Source organism: Martes martes (assembly GCF_963455335.1).
Source record: "Martes martes genome assembly, chromosome: 4".
Taxonomy (NCBI): domain Eukaryota; kingdom Metazoa; phylum Chordata; class Mammalia; order Carnivora; family Mustelidae; genus Martes; species Martes martes.
The window spans coordinates 121,820,332-121,842,630 of NC_137891.1; the positions used below are offsets into that span (position 1 = coordinate 121,820,332).

The 22,299-nt window shown below is 35.1% G+C and overlaps 1 protein-coding gene across 1 annotated transcript in view; it reads left to right on the forward strand.

Moving 5' to 3' along the window:
* TTLL7 (tubulin tyrosine ligase like 7) overlaps window positions 1-22,299 on the forward strand; it is a 144,419-nt gene that overhangs the window by 51,455 nt on the left and 70,665 nt on the right. Inside the window, exons 4-8 of the mRNA XM_080803176.1 lie at window positions 4,466-4,587; window positions 5,727-5,794; window positions 9,814-9,972; window positions 14,762-14,978; window positions 19,951-20,115. Coding sequence (XP_080659302.1) covers window positions 4,466-4,587; window positions 5,727-5,794; window positions 9,814-9,972; window positions 14,762-14,978; window positions 19,951-20,115 — 731 coding nt within the window. The remainder of the gene's footprint in view (window positions 1-4,465; window positions 4,588-5,726; window positions 5,795-9,813; window positions 9,973-14,761; window positions 14,979-19,950; window positions 20,116-22,299) is intronic.

The following is a 22,299-nucleotide window of genomic DNA, read 5'->3' on the forward strand; positions in this document are numbered from 1 at the left end:
GTGATTTTGATTAATACTTAATTTTTAAATCAAGTATGAAGTAAACATTACACAGATTAAAATGTTAGATGTAAAATTAAAAAATTACAAACTTTGATATTTTTATCAAACAGTGACTGACTTCAGGAATAGAGGAACAATGCATTTCTCTCTGTGTTTTTTTATAAGTTATATCTTTATTATTTAGTTAATGCTAATGAATGTTTTTTTTTTTTACTTTTTTTTTATTTTTATTTTTTTTAATTTTTTTATTTTAATAAACATATAATGTATTTTTATCCCCAGGGGTACAGGTCTGTGAATCGTCTGGTTTACACATTTCACAGCACTCATCATAGCACATACCCTCCCCAATGTCTCTGTGTTTTTTTAAAAAAATTCTTTTGATGATGCTGTTGCTTTTTATTAATGAAGTTCCAGTTTTTATGTATAAGCAGATCTATGGTATAGAGAGTAGATAAGAATAGTTGTCTTAAATCATGATAACACTTGCCCAGCATTGCAAAACTCTTTTTTTTTTTTTTAATATTTTATTTATTTGACAGAGAGAGACACAGCAAGAGAGGGAATACGAGCAGGGGGAGTAGGAGAGGGGGAAGCAAGGTCCTCTCAGAGCAGGGGGCTGGATCCCAGGACCCTGGGATCACCACCTGAGCCAAAGGCAGATGCTTAACTACTGAGCCACTCAGGCACCCCTAGCATTGCAGAACTCTTAACAAATACCAGAAATACTCAACTAATCTTCCTCTTAGCAATTTTGCATTGAGAGAGTTAAGGAAAATCAAAGTATGTTAATTATTCTTACTCTTATCCATCTTTGAGAGTCTCATTTCCATTTATAGTAATTCACCAAAGTTCTTGAGTGATCAGTGGGAATATTTCATTGGAACTGAGGCACCCCAATGCTCTGATCCAATAAGTGGTCCTCAGAGGCGGGGACTTGAAGCAAGTTAGCATGGGAAGGTGAGATGTGAAAGATTCCGGGTTTATTTGCAGCATGTTTTCTAGAAACAAGAGTAAGGAGACCATTGTTAAAGTGATTGATGGGTGGTGTTATCCTCTTACTTAAAGGTTTTGGTGGGATTCATAAGGAACCTTGATCTACAGGAGAGTGTTTCAATTCATTTCTCTCTCACTTTCCCAGGAAGTTTTCCCAGGGCTGGAGTTGCCTTAGCATCCTTTTTTTAAAATTTAAAAAAAAAAAATTATTGTGCTATGTTAATTACCATACAGTACATCATTAGTTTTTGATGTAGTGTTCCGAGATTCGTTGTTTATGTATAACACCCCGTGCTCCATGCAATACATGCCCTCCTTAATACCCACTACCAGTTTTCTTTATACTGATTCCTACCTCCTTGCTGTGCTGTGGCATTTAACAATTCCTGGCTCAGTCCTTGGATCAGGGACTGTTCGGAGAATACAGAGCTAAGTATAGGGAAGGAAAAGAGGGAATTGCCCATGTGTCAAGGTGAAAGAAAGCTACCTTGCTTTTTCCCTTATTTAAGCAAGTTTATGCAACACCTTACTTCTTATAATTAAATTACTGCGCTCTTGGCATTTTGAATTATATAATGGAAATACACTTAAGCCATAATCAGAACACCTGTGTTTTTGCCCTGGTGTTGCCTGTTTCCTCATGTAGAATACTTTGCTATAGTTTTAATAGTAATATTTTTATAGCCATTGACCAAACATTTCCATATGCATTACCTCATTTAATCTTCCAAATAACCCTGTAAAATAGGCTGCATTACTCCCTTCCTCCCTTTCCCCTGCCTTTCTACACTCTAATAGTGAGGTGAATTTGAATTGGCTAATAGCATTAAGAAGATAAACACGGGAAAATAAAGACAGTAAACTAAGATGAATCTTGTGGCTGGTAAGAGTACAAAATACATACCGTGAGACACTCTGTAGTTCGAGATGGACATGGATTTGACTCAGAGCTTCCTAGCAAACAAAGCAAATATTAAAACATAATCAGTTATAGACTGCACAGTGCCCAGAAGATAAAATCATTGGTTATTCGAAGGACATATGACTTCTGTATTCCTGAGTCTTGAGAGAAATTTCTTATGAAGACATATGGAGTAATGAAGTGCGTTCTCTTACTGGTTCTATAATTATTACATTACAAAATTCCTCATTATTTTTTATACATCCTTTATAGAAAGTTGAATAAACAAGTCCAGTGAGAGTTAGCAACTTACCCAAGTTCACACAGATGACAAAAGTGGAACTTGACCTAAACTCATTTGTTTCCAAATTCAGTTTTCTTTTTACTATATCATATTGCCTAAGTAAAATGTGAATTGAAATTTAAATTGAGAAACACAAATGTATCTTCCATATCTAAGATTCAGAGAGTTGCATGGATTCCTATTTTTAAAACTCCTAAACAGCCTCTGAAAGCTCTATGGATCAAGGGAAAAGATCATAGGACAAATTATGAGGAGTATATTTTTGGTAATTTTTATTTAATAGGGACAAGAAGGATTGGAGAAGGGGGTATGTAACATATAAAGGGAAATGGGAGGAAATGGTTCATACGGTTATCTCTATTTTACCAATGGAGTGTTCGGTTTGGTAGAAATTCAGTGTAGAGACAATTATTTTTTACCCCCTTTTAGAAGGAGAGCTCCTAAAGTATCAGCATTTCAAGGCATGGAGGTAGGCTTTAGCTGTCAATAAGTTTCTATTTGGAACTGATGCGTTAGAGGGATTTCTTTTCCATGCAGTGGAGGATGATATCCTTAAAAGATTCCAATTGATTTCTAAAATTTCAGTTTAAATAAAAATTTGATTAAATGGCTTACCTGAGAAAAGGGACTTCATAATAACCTGGCATTGTGTTTTTCTTTGAAGTTCAACTCTGTCAACTCTCCAAGCTTTGAATTGATTAATAAAAGAGATTTATATATGACTGACCTTACAGATTTGGTTTTGTGAATCTAAGGAAATAATGGATCTTTTCCACTATTGTTATGTAACCCGAATGTTCCCAGCCTCACCAGTTCATGTGTACATTCATCATGTGTACATTCATGTGTACATTTTAGTAGCTCATTATACTCCCTCCCTCTGTAACTGCCGCCAGTTCCATCTCTCTCTAAGGTCTTCTCAGTTATCTCTGAACAGCCCCAGACAATGTATCTCCTGTACTCAGGAACAGGTCTGCTTGTGAGCTGCTATTCTGGCCTCATTATTTTTTACAGCTTATGAGTGAATTAAAGCAGTCTCCCAGGCTGCGTGGCTGCGGCCCTTGCCCTCCCTGTGAGCCCTCAGGTCAGCAAAGTTGTGTGGTGGTCTAGGGCAGACAAGACAACGGCCCTTGCCCCAAGACTTGCTTTGTACATTGTCACCTGCGCCTTCAGAACAGCCCCAAGTGTTTCTGAGCCTTTCATGGGGAATGGTGATTTCAGTTCAGCATTCCTCCCCACCCTAGCATCATCCCTCTCCAATCACTTTTCTCTTCTTCTATGTCTGTAGTCTAGGAACCATTGCATAAAAAGTCTTTTCTTTCTCCTCAGCCAAAAAGCAATCAAGAGTCTCTAGAACTTGAGACTGACAAGTGTCTGCTCATCAGTTTTGTGCTTGAGCCAAGTAAATTCAGACAATTGATCCCCCTTTACCATTTCTCCTCATGCATAGGGTGTACAGTAAAGGAAAACATTTAAAAAGAAAACATCGAAGGCTGCCATACAGTTACACCTTTCTATTAAGACTCAGAATTCTGTTGGGATCCAAAATTTATCCTAAATATTTTGCTTATCTTTATTCTAAACTTGAAATTCATTGGAAGAAAAGTGTTAGTATGTTAATTTGGTATCCAGATCAGAGAGGAGCATATACATAGTTTGTACTGAAAAACAAGCTTTCCTCTGAGCATAAATTTTTTCAGTAGGATGAAGGGGTTAGGAGCAGATAGGAGAGCTAGTTTCCAGATCTCTACGGTGAATTCTGCTTCATTATTTCATATCCCGAGTCAACACAGCTGACTTGGTTTTAACTGCTAAAAATAATTTGAACTGGGGAGGTGGAAAGTATAGGATAGGTCTAATGATCAGGAACTATTTTTACCTTTTCCCTTGTAGCCCAAGGTCACAAAAAAAAAAGCCATGAAGTCCATTTTCCTGAGTAGAGGTGTTGTCTCAGCTGTGTATATGTTTTCACTGTGCCATGAATAATCACTGAACTTTTTAGCAGAGTTGTGTACCTGCTAAAACTCTGAGGGTTGAAACCAAGAATTTTGAGTACAACCTAAAAACAGTTCTCAGTTACTGTGAGTATAATTTGGCCTTAGATAAACTGTTGTAGCTAAAAATAAGGGAATGCTATAACTAATGGATATTTTGCAAATGAAATACTTTGAGATAAAATTTACATATATCAAAACTGTTTCCACAATGAATGTATTTCAGTAGTATTTTAATTTTCATTTAACTTAATCATGTACTTGCAGTTCGTTTAGTAATAGATGAAATGGGATTTATGAAAACTCCAGATGAGGATGAAACAAGTAACCTTATATGGTGTGATTCTGCGGTTCAGCAGGAGAAGATTGCAGAGCTGCAAAATTACCAGGTGGGGATTAATCATGACCAGTTATTGGTTTTAGGAGAGTTCTATGAATTCCATCATAATTTTACTCAGATAGAATTCTGAATGTGTGGACATATTAAATTTCATTTCTAACTTACCTAAATAGTCTGTTTTGTTGCTGTCCAGTAGTACTGACTCTTTGCATAAAAGCCTGAGTTCCTTCCAATCTAACTTTTAACCTCTTTCCATCTTTAAGGAAGAATTAATAGGAGAAAATGCTTCCTACATGGGTGCTTTGCATTACTCTTAAAGACGAGTCACGTGGAAAAATTGCACAGAGAAATCAGGAAGTGGAAATACCTTGTAATGTCTGCCATGTGGGCTTCATTATTTTATTTGTAGAATGTCAAACATATTAAAAAGTAGACATCAAACTAAAAAGCCAAATACACAGAATTTTAGACAATCAACATTTTGTATAGTTTGTCAGTGTAGAGTGTAATACAAAATTGTCTATAGGAAACTAACAAGGCCATTCTTGCCAATATTTCTACAATGCTTATCTGTATGAATATAAATTTAAATTGTAATTTATATAATTTATATAATTTTATATAATATATAATTTTATATATATATAATTTATATAAATTCATATAGTATATATAGTATATATATACACTATATGAATTTATAGTATATAGTATATATTATATATATAGTATATATATAGTATATATAGTATATATAGTATATATTATATATATAGTATATATATACTATATATATAGTATATATATACACTATATGAATTTATATAAATTACTAAATATATAGTATATATATACACTATATGAATTTATATAAATTACAATTTAAATTTAGAATACTAGAAATAGACATTGAATGACTAGTTATTCAACATGGAAAATTGTAACTTTGATATCTCTGTAAACTCGGTTTTCTGATTTCTTAAAAATATTTGCAATTTTCTTCTTTGCTTATTGTAGATTCTTTAATCCTATAAAGTCATTATAATCATTTAATTTTAAATATTTTACATTAATAGCCAGTTTTTTAAGAACATTAAACTCAGAGGATGAATGTAACTTTATTGTAGTGTAAATGAATGTATTCATTAAATCCATGGGAATATTAATGTTTACCTTTTTATTTTCCAGAGGATCAACCATTTTCCAGGAATGGGGGAGATCTGTAGAAAGGATTTCTTAGCAAGAAATATGACCAAGTAATCTTCATTTTCTTATAATAGAGAAGACCTTTTCAAAGTTTGTTTTGAATGTTACAGTGCATCTTTCACCAGGTTACATTGATTTGAAATGGTATTTTGATGGAAGAGATAGAATTTTAGAGCTAGCAGATCTTAGAAGTTTCCTGGTTCTTCCTTCATTTTGCAGAGGAGGTAACTGAGAATCAGAGAAATGAATATCTTGTATAAGTAAAACAAATAGTTAATAGCGGAGCTGGAGCAGAATCCTGGTCTCCAGAATCTCAGACTCTTTTCACTGTGGTTCAGCAACATAATACATTGTGTGTATGTTTATATCGTGCTTATTGAGCATCTATGTTTTTTTGAGCATCTAATGTGTGCCGGACACTAGAGTAGGTGCATTTGTGCACACACTTACACACAGGCATATGTGTATGTCCCTACCCAGGTCTCTGAGATAAATATATATATATACATCTGAGACCACTATTTGGAGTAACAATCTACTGTTATGGGAAAAACTGTTCACAAGTTCTCAAGCATTATACCAAATGAACTGCAGAATTTTTATGCAATTTATATTTCTGTGGATTAGGTTTTTTTTTTTTTTGTTTAAGGAAATGGAGTGATAATTTAAGAAAATTTTTAAAAAAGAAAACTCAAACAGAGAAAGGTTAGGAAACTTGGTGTATAACTAAATATTTATATGCATCATGTGAAAGTTTATACACTCACCCAACAAATATTTTTTTGCTGCTAACAGGTAAACAAGATGAATAAGGCCTAGTCCCTGCCTAGAACTCAAATTTTAGTAAGGGAGAAAGAGTGATGTACATATAATACAGTTTGATGGTACCACATTAGGGGAGAGTCAGTGTATGGCAGTGACAAAGATGATGACAGAGGTTATTTCTAGGAGGGTTTGGATGGTTTTCTGGGGAATTCAAATGCAAAATGGATATTGAAAAGTGTATAGGAGTTCACCCTTTGAGAAGAAGGCAAGGAGACTGTAGGCAATGGCGGCAGTGAGAGAAACTATATGGAAACTTAAGCCAACATGATATGTTTGGGGGAACTTCTAAGTAGTTTCTGTGGTTTTATAGGGTGTCGGGAGGCTCAGTTTGTGATGCTGCTGCAGGTAAATGCAAAGGCCAGGCTGCATTCACCATGTTACTATGTTTTATTCAATCATTTAATCATTGATTCTTTAATCTCTTTAACTACTTAGCAAACATTTCTGTTTATCCTGAGAAAAATGAGAACTTTTTAAATGGCTTTGCGTAGAGAAATGGTATGTTTTGCATATTCTTGGTGGGCCTGTAGAAAATGGATTCAAAGAAGGGGGAGAAAGGAGGGAGGAAGCCCTGAAGGAGGTGATGATCGTCAACATCTGATGAACCAAAGGAGAGGTAGTGGGAATGGGGGAGAGAAAATGCATCTGGAAAATAGGGAAAAGATAGAATTGACAGGACTGGAAAGCTGCTGTGATGTGCGAATCGAAGGGGAGGAGGAGAGCAGTGTCCAAGATGACTGCTAGCTTCTGGCTTAGGAAACATGTAGGTGGGGACAATTTACTAACACAGGGATTATAGCAAGAACAGACTTCAGAGGAAAGGGAATTCCCTCCGTAAATTTTTGGACATGTGTTTCATTGAAGTCATTTACTTTCATCTAACATTTATTAAATATCTATTATACACTGGGCAATGTCCTGGCCTTTGGGCACATCAGGTGATCAAAATCAGACTTGTGGATTTTACAACTTTGGGTTGTAACTGTGATAAGTGCAATGAAGTAGAGTTACATAGTAGTCAATTAGTGGATAGTGAAGGACTTCTGGCTGAGGCAGACACTGGAGAGTTTCCCCGAGGATGTGATGTGGAAGCTTAAATATGAATGCTGAGAGGAGTTTATTGGTGAAAATGGTAGAGAACAGTTTTCTGGGTAGGATAAATTGTATGGTCTGAGGTCATATGGTGGGAGAAAGCAGGAATAGTCAGGATACTGAAATAAAGTCAAGTGTAGCTGGAGCACAGAGACATGATGGGAATGGGAGAGATTAGCTGAAGGGTGATGGTTAGGATTATAGTCCTTATCCTAAATTCCACAGGAGAGGAGGAGTGGGGGTGAAGCTGGTAGAAAGACAGATTTGCATTTTGAAAAGATCATTCTACCTGCTTTGTAGAGAACAAGAAGGTTAACTGTAGACCCATTAGTAGCTATTACACATAGGCAATTTCTTATTTTTCTAAGATCCTTGGAATTTTCCTTAAGGAAAAAAGAACCTTCTATTAGATAGAAAGTAATGACCTACTTATATAAAAATCAAATTAATTAAATTACATGCTTAATATCATTTAGTAAATCCATGACAACTATGAACAGAAATTATTCCATATTTCCAAATTCCTAAGTTAAGACTGCGGGTCTGTTTTGAGGCTATACATTTTTACACCAAATGATTTGTGCTAGATTGCTAAATGGAATAAAGTTTTCTCTTGAATATATATGTGCTTGGATTTTTTCCAGGTATGTATGTATGTGAAAGAATGGTATCATTCATAAATACTCTGCGTGGTTAGTTTAAAATATATTATTTTAATTAAAACTTTAAATTGATCTAATTTCATATCACTGTTAAAAATATAAATACATTTAAAGGTATTGGACACAAAAACAAGGACATCAGCACTGATCCTGTGTTTCCTTTAGCTTTGTGTTTATGTGTGTATGTGTGTTTTCCAAACCAGTCAGTGTTAGCCTATTTTGTATTGAGATTATTTAGTTTATTGGCTTATTCTGGATTTGACAGATAGAGTTGGTAATTATTTCCCTTCTCATGGTGGAAATACGACTTATAGGGTTTTCTTGAAAGAGCACTTGAAATATGATAACCATAGGAACCTATAGCTGCTGAAGGCCATGTAGCTTCCATATGCCACACCCTAGTTTTAGAATGTCAGCTCAACCTCTGTGCATCCCATGTGCTGTGGTTTCATTTTAGATTTTACCAGTCTCATCTGGGGACAATATCTCCTTATCTATAAGAGACTTGCTTACATTTATTAAAAGGAGCTTTTTTTTAAAAATAATCAGATTTTCTTTAATGGATAATATTTGAAAATATTTCTTCTAATTTCTTCATTTTTATTGGGAATCAATATGTACAAAATGGTCAATATTTGGGATTAATCAAAAGTAAGCATTTTATATGTAGTTTTATCCTTAAATTATGTATCAAATAGGCAGTCTGATTAGTAGCAAATATAAAAATATCAGGACATACGTTGTAGCCATAAAACCACATGTAGAGACATATGTAGTTCATGTTAAAACAAAATGAAACAAAATTTCTAGTATACTCAGAGGTTCGCATGGTTTTTTCAGAAAAGTAGTTAAACTTCAAAAATAGTGTAGGAGAAAATGATCAATACTGCTCCTTATGGGTGCCTCAGAGGACTCAATGTTATCTTCAAAGACGCAACATGAACGGCACCTGGTGGTGAACTATTTCCTGCTACCCACCCTCTCATCCCAGGGGCAGAGTTAATGACTATTTCCTCGTTACCTTGCCATGTATGTCTTTATTGCACTTACCACACTGTATTTAATAGCCTATTTGTAAATTCCTTAGGGTAGAGAATATTAATTTATCTTAATATCCCTAGTGCCTAGCATATACTGTATACTCGAATATAGTACACTATAGCATATAGTGTATACCTAGTGCCCTATCCCATATTAATTTACCTTGATATCCCTAGTGCCTAACATATAGTGTATACTCGAATGATCTACCAATGTATGAATTGGTACATAGGACAGAGAATCTTGTCCTTTTCTTTCACTGATGTATCCCCAGTGTCCAGAATAATGCCTAGCACATAGTAGGTGCTTTAGAGACATATGTTGAATGAATCAGTAAATGAAGAAATAGTGGGAATTTAAATCCTTGCAATAAATGCCAATAGCACAGAGAAAGAAAATTTAGAAAAGTGTGAATGGAAATTACTTTTCATATTATCTCTAATTTACAGAATGATCAAGTCCCGGCCTCTGGATTATACCTTTGTTCCTCGAACATGGATCTTCCCTGCTGAATATACCCAATTCCAGAACTACATGAAAGAATTGAAGAAAAAAAGAAAGCAGAAAACTTTTATAGTAAAACCAGCCAATGGTGCAATGGGTCATGGGTAGGTATTTTTCAGCCAGAACATATAAAAGTTTAAAAAAAAAATTGGAGAAAAAGAATAAATGTGAGCATTCACTCATGGTTGAATATGAAAAAATAATAAAATGTGTCTCTGTTGCTTTTTTGGAACTAAATATTTATTGAGCTATTTTTTCCTGTCCCACAGGCTTCAGTTCTTCAATTTAAAGATTAAATCAGTTGAAAGACTTTCATAGGAGACAACAAAATAGAGAAAAAAGATGTTTTCTAATTTTTTTTTTTTTAAGATTTCATCCATTTATTTGACAGAGAGAAAGAGATCACAAGCAGGCAGGGAGGCAGGCAGAGAGGGAGGAGGAAGCAGGCTCTCCGCAGAGCAGAGAGCCCGACGTGGGGCTCGATCCCAGGACCCCGGGATCACGACCCGAGCCAAAGGCAGAGGCCCTAACCCACTGAGCCAGCCAGGCGCCCCTCTAATTTTTTTCTTAAACATAAAATTTGTATTTATAATAATTTTAGAGTAACCTTGGAGGATAAAATTCAGTAGATAGTAGAGCCAAATTGACTTGGAGAAAAAAATAGAAAGGTAGTTACTCTTTCAATAGCTAGACATTTAAAGCAAAATAATTATATCCTCTTTGCTTTACAAATGAGTTTTTTTCTTTTTCGAGCCATGGTGATTAAATTAAGAATGAGTAAAGCACATTTTAAGCTAAGGTACCATGAACTAGACGTGTTAGCTGAACATAGATTACACAACTTAATATTCCTGTGTCCTTTTGCTTTCTAATGTTCATTTTCTGCAGTGTACTTTTTCAGAGAAAATATGGCTGAGGCTGCTTTAATTTTTTTTATTTTTAAAGATTTTACTTACATATTTGTCATAGAGAGAGAGAGAGCACACAAGTAGGGGAAGCGGCAGGCTCCCCATTGAGCTGGGTCTGGATGTGGGACTTGATCCCAGGACCCCAGGATCATGACCTGAGCTGAAGGCAGACACTTAACTGAGTCACCCAGATGTCCCGAGGCTGCTTTTAACAAAAACACATATATGTTATTTTAATCTTTTGATTTATCATTTTATCATTGCATATTGTCCTTGTCTCTTACAACAAATTTTCTCTTTAAGTCTATTTTGTGTAATACTAGTATACCACTCCAGTTCTCTTTTACTACTTTTGGCATGGAGTATCTTTTCTATTTGTTCACTTACAAGTTATTTGTATCTTTGAATCTGAAGTGAATCTCTTGTAGACAGTGTGTGATTGGACCATTTTTTTTTAAATACATTCTGCCAATGCTAGTCTTAGTTGGAGAGTTAATCCATTTGTAATTATTGATAAGGAAAGATTTACTTCAGCCATTTTGCTATTTGTTTTCTGTGTCTTGATATAGTTTTCATTCCTCAATTCCTCTTTTTCTACTCTATTTTATATTAAATAGATATTTTATTGTGTGCTATTTTAATTTTCTTGTCATTTCCTTTACTATATATTTGTGAGTTTAAAAATTTTTAAATTATTTTAATTATTTTTTTTTCAGGAATAGAATTTTTTGACTCACTTACATACAATACCCAGTGCTCATCATACATGTGTGCTGTCCTTAATACCCATCACCCATTTAGCTCATTCCCTGCCCACTTCCCTCCATCAACCCTCAGTTTGTCCTCTATTTTTAAGAGCCTCTTATGGTTTGCCTCCCCCTCTCTCCTTCTCTCTTTTTTCCCCCTTCCCCTTCCCACATGTTTATCTATTTATCTACTTATCTATTTTGTTTCCTAAATTCCCCATATGAGTGAAATCTTACGGTATTTGTCTATCCCTGACTGCCTTACTTCGCTTAGCATAATGCACTCTCGCTCCATTCACATTGCTATAAATGGCAAGATTTCATTCTTTTTGATGGCTGAGTAATATTCTATTGCACATATACACACTGCATCTTTATCCATTCATCAGTTGGTGGATACTTGGGCTCTTTCCATAGTTGGCTGTTGTTGATATTGCTGCTATAAACACCAGGTTGCATGTACCCCCTTTGAATCTGTTTTGGAATTTTTTTTTAATGGCTTCCCTGGGATTATAATTAATACCTCAATTTATAACAATCTTGTTTAGATTAATATCAACTTAGTTTCAGTAGTAAAACAAAAACAAAAGAGCCCTTCACTTTGCTTCTATATAGCTCTGTCCCTCTTTATATTATTATTGTTACAAATTACATTTTCTTACATTGTGTGCCCATCAACATAGATTTATAATTACTGTTTAATGCAGTTGTATTTTACGTAAAATAGGAAAAAAGAATTACAAATCTAAACTACATTAATAGTGACTTTCATATTTACTTATGTAGTGACCTTTACTGGTGTTTTTTATTTATTTGTGTGGATTTGAGTTACTGTCTAGTGTCTTTTCATTAGAATTCTCTTCAGCATTTCTTATAGGCCAACTATATTATTAACAAGCTATCAGTTTTTATCTGGGAATATCTTAATTTCTTTTTCAATTTTGAATACTTTTTCCAGATATAGAATTATTGTTTAACAGGTTATTTTATTTTATTTTACTTTATTTTATTTTATTCTATTTTTTCCTCTGTCTTTCTGTCAACACTTTGAATATATCATCTTACTGCCTCTAGTCTCCATTGTTTCTGTTGAGAAATCAGCTATTTATCTTATTGAGGATTAATAGAGTGTGATAGGTAGCTTTAGTCTTGCTTTGAAGATTCTCTCCGTCTTGGCTTTTGACAGTTTTATTATAATATGTCTCAGTGTGGATGTCTTTGAATTTATCCTACTTGGAGTTAATTGAGTTCTTTGGATATATAGTTAGTTTTTCATCAATTTGGGAAGTTTGCAGCCATTAATTCTTTAAATATTCTTTCTGTCCCTTTCTCTCTCTCCTCTTCTTTTAAGATTCCTATTGTGTGTATGTTGATATTCTTGATGGTGAACCATAGAACTCTTAAGCCCTTTCATTTTTCTTCATTGTTTTTTCTTTCTGTTCCTCAGACCTAGTCAGTCTCAATTGATCTACCTTCAAGTTCATTAATTTTTTTTCTGACTTCCTATATCTTCTGTTTAGCCTTGCTAATGAATTTTTTTGTTTCAGTTATTGTTTTTTTTTAACTCCAGAATTTCAGTTTGGTTCCCTCCACTCTTTTAAAAACAAAAACAAAAACAAAAACAAAAACAAAAACTTCTATCTCTTTTGATATTCTCTATTTGGTGAGATATTCTTCTCATGGTTTCCTTCAGTTCTCTCCATATGGTTTCCTTTAACCCTTTGAACAGATTTAAAACAGTTGATCTAAATAATTGATTGTCTAATAAGCCCAATGTCTGTCTTTCTATTAATTGGTACCTTTCCTGTGTATGGGCCATACTTTAATTTTCTTTGCATGATGCATAGTTTTTTGTTGGAAATCAGACATTTTGAATGTTATAATATAGCGATGCTGGAAATCGGATTCTCTCCCCTGAAAGGTTTTTTGTTGCTGCTTGTTATGGTTGCTCTTTATTTGTTTAGTTATCTTTCTGAAATAATTTTGTGAAGTCTGTATTTTTTGTTGTGTGTGGCACTGAAGTTCCTGTTCTTTTGGGGGAGCGTGCTTAGCTTGTAAGTGGACAGACATCTCCTCAAACACTTGCAAGCAACAAAACAAAACAAAATGAAACAAACCAAGAAAACCTCCCCCAAACCCAAACTCCCAGTCCTTGTAGAAGGGTATATATGTGTGTTGGAATATGCCTTCAGCATTCGACTGGGCAGTTTAAAACTCTGCCCTAGTCTTCACTTCATGCTTGTGCAGAGCCTGATGGTTAACCAGAGGTAAGAGCTTAGGGCCTTTCAAGTCTTTCCTGAGCATGCACTTAGCCTTGGGCATGCACATGGTGTTCTAGATGCCCAGAAATATGTCTGAGCTTTTCAAAGCTTTTATTCCCCAAAGATTCTCATACTTTAGTTTTTCTTTCCAATATTTTTAGTTAGTATATTGTTTTCTCCAACATTTATTGGTTGTCATAGGCAGCAGGAACTAATGCATTTTTTTTTTTTTTAGATTTTATTTATTTATTTGACAGAGATCACAAGGAGGCAGAGAGGCAGGCAGAAAGAGAGGGGGAAGCAGGCTCCCTGCTGAGCAGAGAGCCCAATGCAGGGCTCGATTCCAGGACCCTGAGATCATGACCTGAGCTGAAGGCAGAGGCTTAACCCACTGAGCCACCTAGGCGGCCCTGGAACTACTGCATTTGTCTTCATATGTTTTCAACAATCCCCCCCCCCCCCCCCCCCCGCCCCACAAGTAGCTGCCTCAACACTAGGAGAGTTCTTAATTAGGCAAGATAAAAGCCGTCCTTGAGTTCCTTCAGGGAGCCATCAGACAGTAAAACAACAGTAACAAGAGCAAGAAAACTACCACAAGAATAAGGTCTATTCTGCTTCCTCCAGAACCAGGACCTGTACTGGACACATGGGCTATTGTTCAAGCCTGTGGATGAGTTGAGGTTGGGGAATGGGCCAGAGTAAGTTAAAATGCCACAAAGCTCATTTTATATAGATTTGGCTTTTTTTTTTTTTTTTTTTTTTTAAATTAAGTGCTCCTTGGTTGTTACAAGCTTTTGGTCAGTTTCTGGTTTTCCAAAAAAAGTTAATTCTGACTATCTTTTGGCTGTTTATTGCTTTTGTGGAGGGACAGACTTTGGGATTCCCTACTCCACCATTTTCCTCTTGAGTATTACCTGTAACTTTGTAAATATCTTGACCCCATATCAAATTAGTCTTTTAACTTTTTTTTTAACTTAGAATTTCTTTGATAAGAAATGGTGACAAACTTCCATCTCAGGATCATCTGATTGTTCAAGAGTACATTGAAAAGCCTTTTCTAATGGAAGGTTACAAGTTTGATTTACGAATTTATATTCTGGTGACATCATGTGATCCACTGAAAATATTTCTCTACCATGATGGACTTGTGCGAATGGGAACAGAGAAATACATTCCACCTAATGAGTCTAATTTGGTAAGTGATACCAGACAGAATATATGGTTTTATTCATTTGTTCAACTTGTACTTCTTAGAGTATGCACTGTATGTAAAGATTATATGAATCAAAGTACCCCTTATCAGGTTTTTATAGTTAGGAATTATGTACATAAACAAGACTTCTTCTCATTTATAGACAGCTTTGTGAAAATTAGAAAGATAAAAAGGTGTCTCCTCCAGCAGGCTAATTAGGAGAGCACTCCCTTTGGGTGCTGTCTGCAAGCACAAGGCTGGATTTCAAAGCACATGTGTATGTAATGGTCTTGCATAGAAATGACATGGACACATGTATATACAATAACCCTATATAGAAATGGATTTCAAAGCACATGTGTGTATGCTTTGGCCCTGGATAGAAATGATTCATTTAGAAATATAAATAAAAATAATATCTCACTGACAAGTACAGAGCAGAGTATCATGGAGTTGAGTAGAAGGATAGTTTATGTTTAGCTTTTCATGGAGGAGGTGGTATTTGAGCAAGCTTTATATCACAGGTTAGGGTTTAACAAGCAGGATGTGGGAGAAAGTATATGAAACAGAGAAAGTGAGAGTTATCAGAAAGCAGAGTTATTAACTTGTCACTTTGCACAAAAGAAAAGATGGTAAATTTACACTGACCAAATGTAAAGTAGAGACATAAACTGGTAGTCTCAGTGTGCATTTTAAAATCTATTAAATGGAGCTTTCTATAGATATTTTTCCATTAAGATTTCCTTTGTATAGGCATAACACACTGATGAAAGTGATGAAATTATGATGAAATTATGATGAAACCATAAACAACAGTTTATGGTTTATGAAGGTCAAACTGTAATTTATTATCATAATTTATCATGAAAGTCACAAATTTTATTATCCATACTTAAAAGTTTAGTTAACCTCTACCTTATTTTTGGACCTACTAATTATAGTAAAAATTATAATTATTATTTCCCATTTTGTCAAAAGCCTGGTTATTGTTCTCCTCCAATGTTATGCACGCAATTAACTGCACTGAAAGTCGTATTTTAAAAATTACATAATGACTGATTATAAATGTTGCTATGTTCAATTAATGAAAAATGTTGTAAACCTGGCAAAGGAAGAATAAGAGAACTGTAAATTTTTCACTGGAAAGGAAGATAAAGGAAAGAATCATCTCTTTAAAGGTCATAAGGTGTGAATATATTCAATCACCAAGTAATATTTGCACTCTACTGCATTCTAGGCATTGTGCTGGTTTTGGAAAAACAGTGACCAAGACAGATACAGTGCTTGACCTCTCAAAAGCAACAGTCTAGTGGGGAGGCAGAAAATAAAATAAGCAATTATAATACCTGATGGTAAGTGTAATGGTCTATGACACTGAGGGTGCTAAGGCAGTGCATAGCAAGGGCGTCTAACGCAGCTGGAGATAAAGTTTAGAGAGGGAGATTGCTAAGTGAAATATGAATAATGAAGGGCTAGCCAGGTTGGGGGCAGAGTGGGGTGGGGTGGAAGTTCATAGAGAAAAATGGCCCAGAGGTATGGTGTATCTAGAGAAAGCACTCATGTTCAGTATGGCTAAATACAGACCATGACGGGGTGGGTGTTCAGAGATGAGGATGAGGAGCCTGCAGAAGAGATCTTTCAGGGCTTTTTAGGCCATGTCTAGGATTTTGGAATTTAACCTAAGTAGAAGGGAAGCATTGAAAAATTTTAAAGAAGGAAAGAAGGAGTGAGATTTTTATCTTAAAAAGTCACCTGGTCTATCTGTGGGGAACGTGAGGGATGGATGTAGATGTAGATGGATGGGAGAGGTGAGGGTATGGGAGAAGCTGTTTTCCAGTCTAAACACCGGTGAGGGGAAAGATGGCCTTATCTGAAGTAGTAGCAGAAGGACTATACTAACAATAAGAATATAGATTTAAGATAGATTTGTGATAATGTGGATAACATTGATATACTGACAGGTTAGATTTGTAGAACAAGAGGAAAAGGAGAGAGAAATTAAGGATAAAACTCAAGAATTTTGGCATGGGCCAATTGGATGGATGATGTATGATTCACCGTGGTAGGAAATATAGGGGCTATTAAAGGTCTTGCAGGAAGCCAGTGTGTTTGGTTTGACATGCCTGCACAGCCTCCAAACGGATCTAGGCTATAAGCATTTGGATGTATAGCATAAGTGTAGAGTTCAGAAGAGAGAACCAAGCTATAGGCCTAATTTGAGACTCGTCAGCTCTTAGCTTATAATTAAAATAATTGGTGTGAATAATACATTGTAAGGTAGATAGTCATGTTTTGAGAAAAAAGAGTAATAAGACTTGGAAGCTCATTTAGGTAATAGAGTGATTTATTTTAATGTCTTAAATTATATGTATGTGATTTGCTTAAATACACTAGATTAGGAAATAAGAAAGAAAGTATGGTATTCAGGAAATGTAACCTCAAGGTCTCACTGTGCCAATTGCTTTTGAATCATGTAATCTTGTGGCTTTGGTTTACATGTAAAAAGAATGATCTTCTCCTATATAAGTGTCAGTGTTCCTAATAGGTCTCTAAAATTTAAAAGTTCACCTTTTTCAACTCCATGATCAAATTCCTAGATTAAGATATGAAAGAGTAAAAAAATATATATATAGAATTTTAAGTTTTATGTAAAGTGAGATCCCAATTATGTAAAATGTTAGCTTAAGAAAAAAAGACTGGAAAAAATAAATCAATGCTTCTCACTGGCATACTGTTGCATATTTGTTTCTTCTATTTCCAGTTTTTAAAATAGCATGTATTTTGTGAAGAGCTGTGTGTATTTCTAAGAATTAAATATTGGTAAACTGCATATAAGGAGATCATAAGACAGAGAATTTCAGGCACTGAAATATAATAACCATTTATTTTTTTGCTACCAGTGTAACATTTAGCCAGTTCTTGAAAAGTTTTGTATATCCCAATTCACTCTATTGAGCCTACATGCTAAAAAATGGGGTGGAGAATAGTTTTATCCTTTTCATTCCTTGCAAGTTACTATTTGGTTTATAACTGTCTTCACTGCTTATGGCCAATGTCCAACTGGCAATGAACTACTTAGAAGGGGATTTTTGTTGAGGTGGATATGAAACTAGAATTTCCAATCCTACTTACAAAGATACTGTTGTTGTTTTTTTTTTTAAGATTTTATTTATTTATTTAAGAGTGAGAGAGCATGAGAGGAGAGAGGTCAGCGGGAGAAGCAGACTCCTTACCGAGCAGGGAGCCTGATGTGGGACTTGATCCCGAGACTCCAGGATCATGACCTGAGCCGAAGGCAGTCACTTAACCAACTGAGCCACACAGGTGCTCCAAAGATCCTGTTTTAAGAAAAACGCACAGTTCCATTTTTTACTCACTTTTTCACTAAGATAGCTAGAGTTTTTATTACTGCTATTATTATTTGTTTCAAGAAATTCTTGCCAAATGGAGAACCCCTCAAAAAATTATTTTCCAACTTTTTTAAAATTGAAAAATGATTTATATTTTGGCAACTAGGAAATTCCATAGTTCGATTAATTTCCTTTTTCTTCAGGTCAAACATTTACAGTTAGACAAGCATAAGATTTATGCTCTTTCTTTTAAATATCACTTAATTTAAAGCTTTTTCCTAAGTTTCATTAGGGTAGGGACTGTATCTATCTTGTTTATCTATGTATCCACAGTGCCCAGTACCAGTTCCTGCAGATAGTAAGTAAGTGCTCCATAAATACTGTTTAATGAATGAAAAAATAAATTCCTTTTTTTTTTTTTAAATTTAAGGATTTTTGTTTATTTGACAGAGAGAAAGACAGCGAGGAAGGGAATACAAGCAGGGGGAGTGGGAGAGGGAGAAGCAGGCTTCCCGCTGAGCAGGAAGCCCAATGTAGGGCTCCATCCCAGGACCCTGGGATCAGGACCTGAGCCACCCGGGTGCCCCAGAATGAAAAAATAAATTCTTAATTAGTGATGGGCACTTGGGTTAGTAAACTACATGTAGCTCAAATGATCACTTCTGCACATTTGTTTCAAAGATTTTATACTGTAGACCTAAGTAACTGCAGTGAAAATAAAATATAATATAATAACCAAATATACTTGGTTATTAACAAACCTAAATAATAATCATGTACATGAAGTATATATTCATTGTGATGCAACATTGCTCTCTAAAGTAACTCCTGGGAATAGCTCATGAGGGTAGGAGATACAGATTTGATGAATGTTTATGCTAGATTGATAAGGAATCATTAGATATGTATTAGTTGACAATTACAAAAGGATTAAAATTTTGGATTCTTTTTCAAGTTATTTGAGGATAACAGTAACAACAAATATAAAAGTGCAAAGAGGCTAAGGCATAACAGCTCCAGTAAGGAGTACTGTTAATTTACTGTTAATCATTTAGACTCTGTACAGCCTTGTGTGCTGCTTCTGTCTGCTGATTCAAAGTGCGCTCTGTCTCGTGAATGAGTTCTGGTGGCCTCCTAGTTCCTATGCAAGGCAGAGGTTGTGTTTGGTAGTCCTGCCTTTTGATTCATGCTACTTACTTGAGATTTCATTTTTTATTTTTCTTTGAAACAACACAGAATGCTCTCTTAGAAAATTCTCTTCCCAAAACACATATGGGTGAGAACTATCAATAAAAATATTAAAAACAAATTAACAAAAACAAACAGTTTTTCTTGCTTAGCAGTGTGTAATTTCAGTTTCATATAATTATTTTAATGCTTTTTATGGTAGATATATTTTGAATAATATATAAAGTAACTTTGTAGATGACTACATTTATAATCCTTTTATTAGAAATGTGCCATTGTATTTAATTTGAAAATTATCTAAATCATCATGAAATTGTTGATCTGTATATTTTAAAACTTTAAAATTGTCTTTCATCTTTGGTTGCTTTATGGTCTGTGAAAGCTCACAGTTCTAGAGTTTCATAGCTGATGACAACTTTGGTTCTTACTTGTTACAGACCCAGTTATACATGCATCTAACAAACTACTCTGTGAACAAGCACAATGAGCGTTTTGAAAGGGATGAGACGGAAAACAAAGGCAGCAAACGTTCCATCAAGTGGTTTACAGAATTCCTACAAGCAAATCAACATGATGTTGCTAAGTTTTGGAGTGATATTTCAGTAAGATTATACCATTTTCACAATTATAACTCTCTTTCTTCAGATTAATTTAAAGGATCATCAGCATTTTATTCTTTATTTAAAAAATTTTAAGATTTTATTTATTTATTTGACAGAGATCACAAGTAGGCAGAGAGGCAGGTAGAGAGAGAGAGGAGGAAGCAGGCTCCCTGCTAAGCCGAGAGCCCGATGCAGGGCTCGATCCCAGGACCCTGGGATCATGACCTGAGCCAAAGGCAGAGTCTTTAACCCACTGAGCCACCCAGGTGCCCCATCATCAGCATTTTAAATAAAGAACAGATTACATTAGATTGGGCAGATAAACTATTTTCATGAGGGAAGTGGGAATTGTGACAGACCTTGATAAATGCTATTTTTATTGCTAGGTATTGGAGAGAGGGAGTTCTAGGTGCAAATAAAAGCATAAGTAAAGGCACAGATGTATGAAAATAGTGGTAAGTGGCCCAGGTTGACACATCTGGTATTTTGGGAATTTTGTGGGGACTTATGGCTGAAAAGATATGTGGAGGCAAAATTTTAGGTCTGAAAATCAAGGCTTAACTTGATAGGCAGTAAGGATTCATTCCTTCCAGATTTTAAGGGAGGGGAGTAGGAGGAGAGTAGTAAGGCCATTGACTGTGAATTTAAAAGGTAAATCTGAATATGGGTATAGTACAGACCAAGAGTAGGTAGAGGAAGGCACCTAGAGGTAGTTTAAGTGAAAAGAATGGCCTGAAATGAACCACAGTGGAAGAGGTGACAGTGAGGTCAGCATTGACATTAACTGAATGTCCAAAATCAGGGAGAAGTAGTCAGACATTACTCTGCAGTTTTAAGGAGGAATTATAGGGAGAATGGGCGTCACTTTATCTGAAATAGAGTAGAAAGGAATTTATTTTGAGACAATCTGGAGTTTAGTTTTATAGGTGAGGGAAAAGAGTTCTATTCATTACTTTCATTCAGTCATTCACTAAACACTTAATGAACCCATAATATACGCTTGTTTCTGGCTGATAATCTGAAGATTTATGAGATACAGCTCCAATCCTCAAAAAACTTGGAGTTTGGTAAGAAAGTTCCACATAGAAGTTGTTAATAAAGTGTAATTTAACACATACAACAACAGAGCGATGCACCAGATTCTGTGGGAATGTAGAGGAAGACCAGATAGTAGCTTTCTATGGGTGGGGTTTGGAGAAGGGCTTTCTGGAGGCACTGACACCTGCACTAAACTGTTAGTTAAAAGGTCATGAGGCTATGATAATGAGTTCCAGTAGAGATTTGTTGAACTTAAAATGTTTTCTCAGGTAGAAAGATCAAGCAGGCAGTTCGAGGTGTAGGTTTGGGGTGTGACTGATACTTAAAACCATGGCAGTGGACAGCATTGCAAATGGTAATGGTAAAGAGAATAAAGGAAGCAGATCTGAGAAGATATCCTCAGTGAAACTGACTGACCCTTTATTAATCCTAGCAGAGGTATCACAATGGTATTCAAAGTTAGAAGAGGACTTAATATGAGAGGGCTATGCAGTATGGTTTAGCTTGCCTTTGGGGACAAATACTATATAATTTAAATAAATATGTCATGGAAAATGGACATGAAAATTCATAGTTAATTTGGTTCTCTTGAGAAAATCAGAAAAATCAGCATCATTGTATTTATCTTTTTGTTGTTTTGTTGGTTGATATTTTTTACACCTTATTTTCTATATCACAGAACATAAATCCAGAGACCCTTGGGTGTCAGACAAGTAAAAAGGAGTGAAATGGTCTGCAAAGAAGTAAATAGGGTGTTTACCATGGTGATTTGAAAAGCATAAGACGTCTGAAGGGGGTGGACACTACTCAGCACCAGCCTTTTGGTGCTACATGGTATTCTGGGCCCAGTGTGACTCATTCTTCTAATTTGCCAGTGAAAACTCTAAGTCTCTTGATTTATAAATATTGGCAACACATTCAAAACTTTTTAGAAATTCAGGGGCTCCAGCATAAATGTTTGTACACTGAATTTTATAAGAGGCCCACCAACTTATTAACTTTCTACTCTATCTTCCCGATAACCTAAATACATCCAAACAATAATTTTGAGTACAATAATGCTGTGCTTATTTATCTACTTATTTATTCTACCAATGCCAATTTTGCAGAAATTCAAAAAATATTTTAATAATAATAGTTTATTAT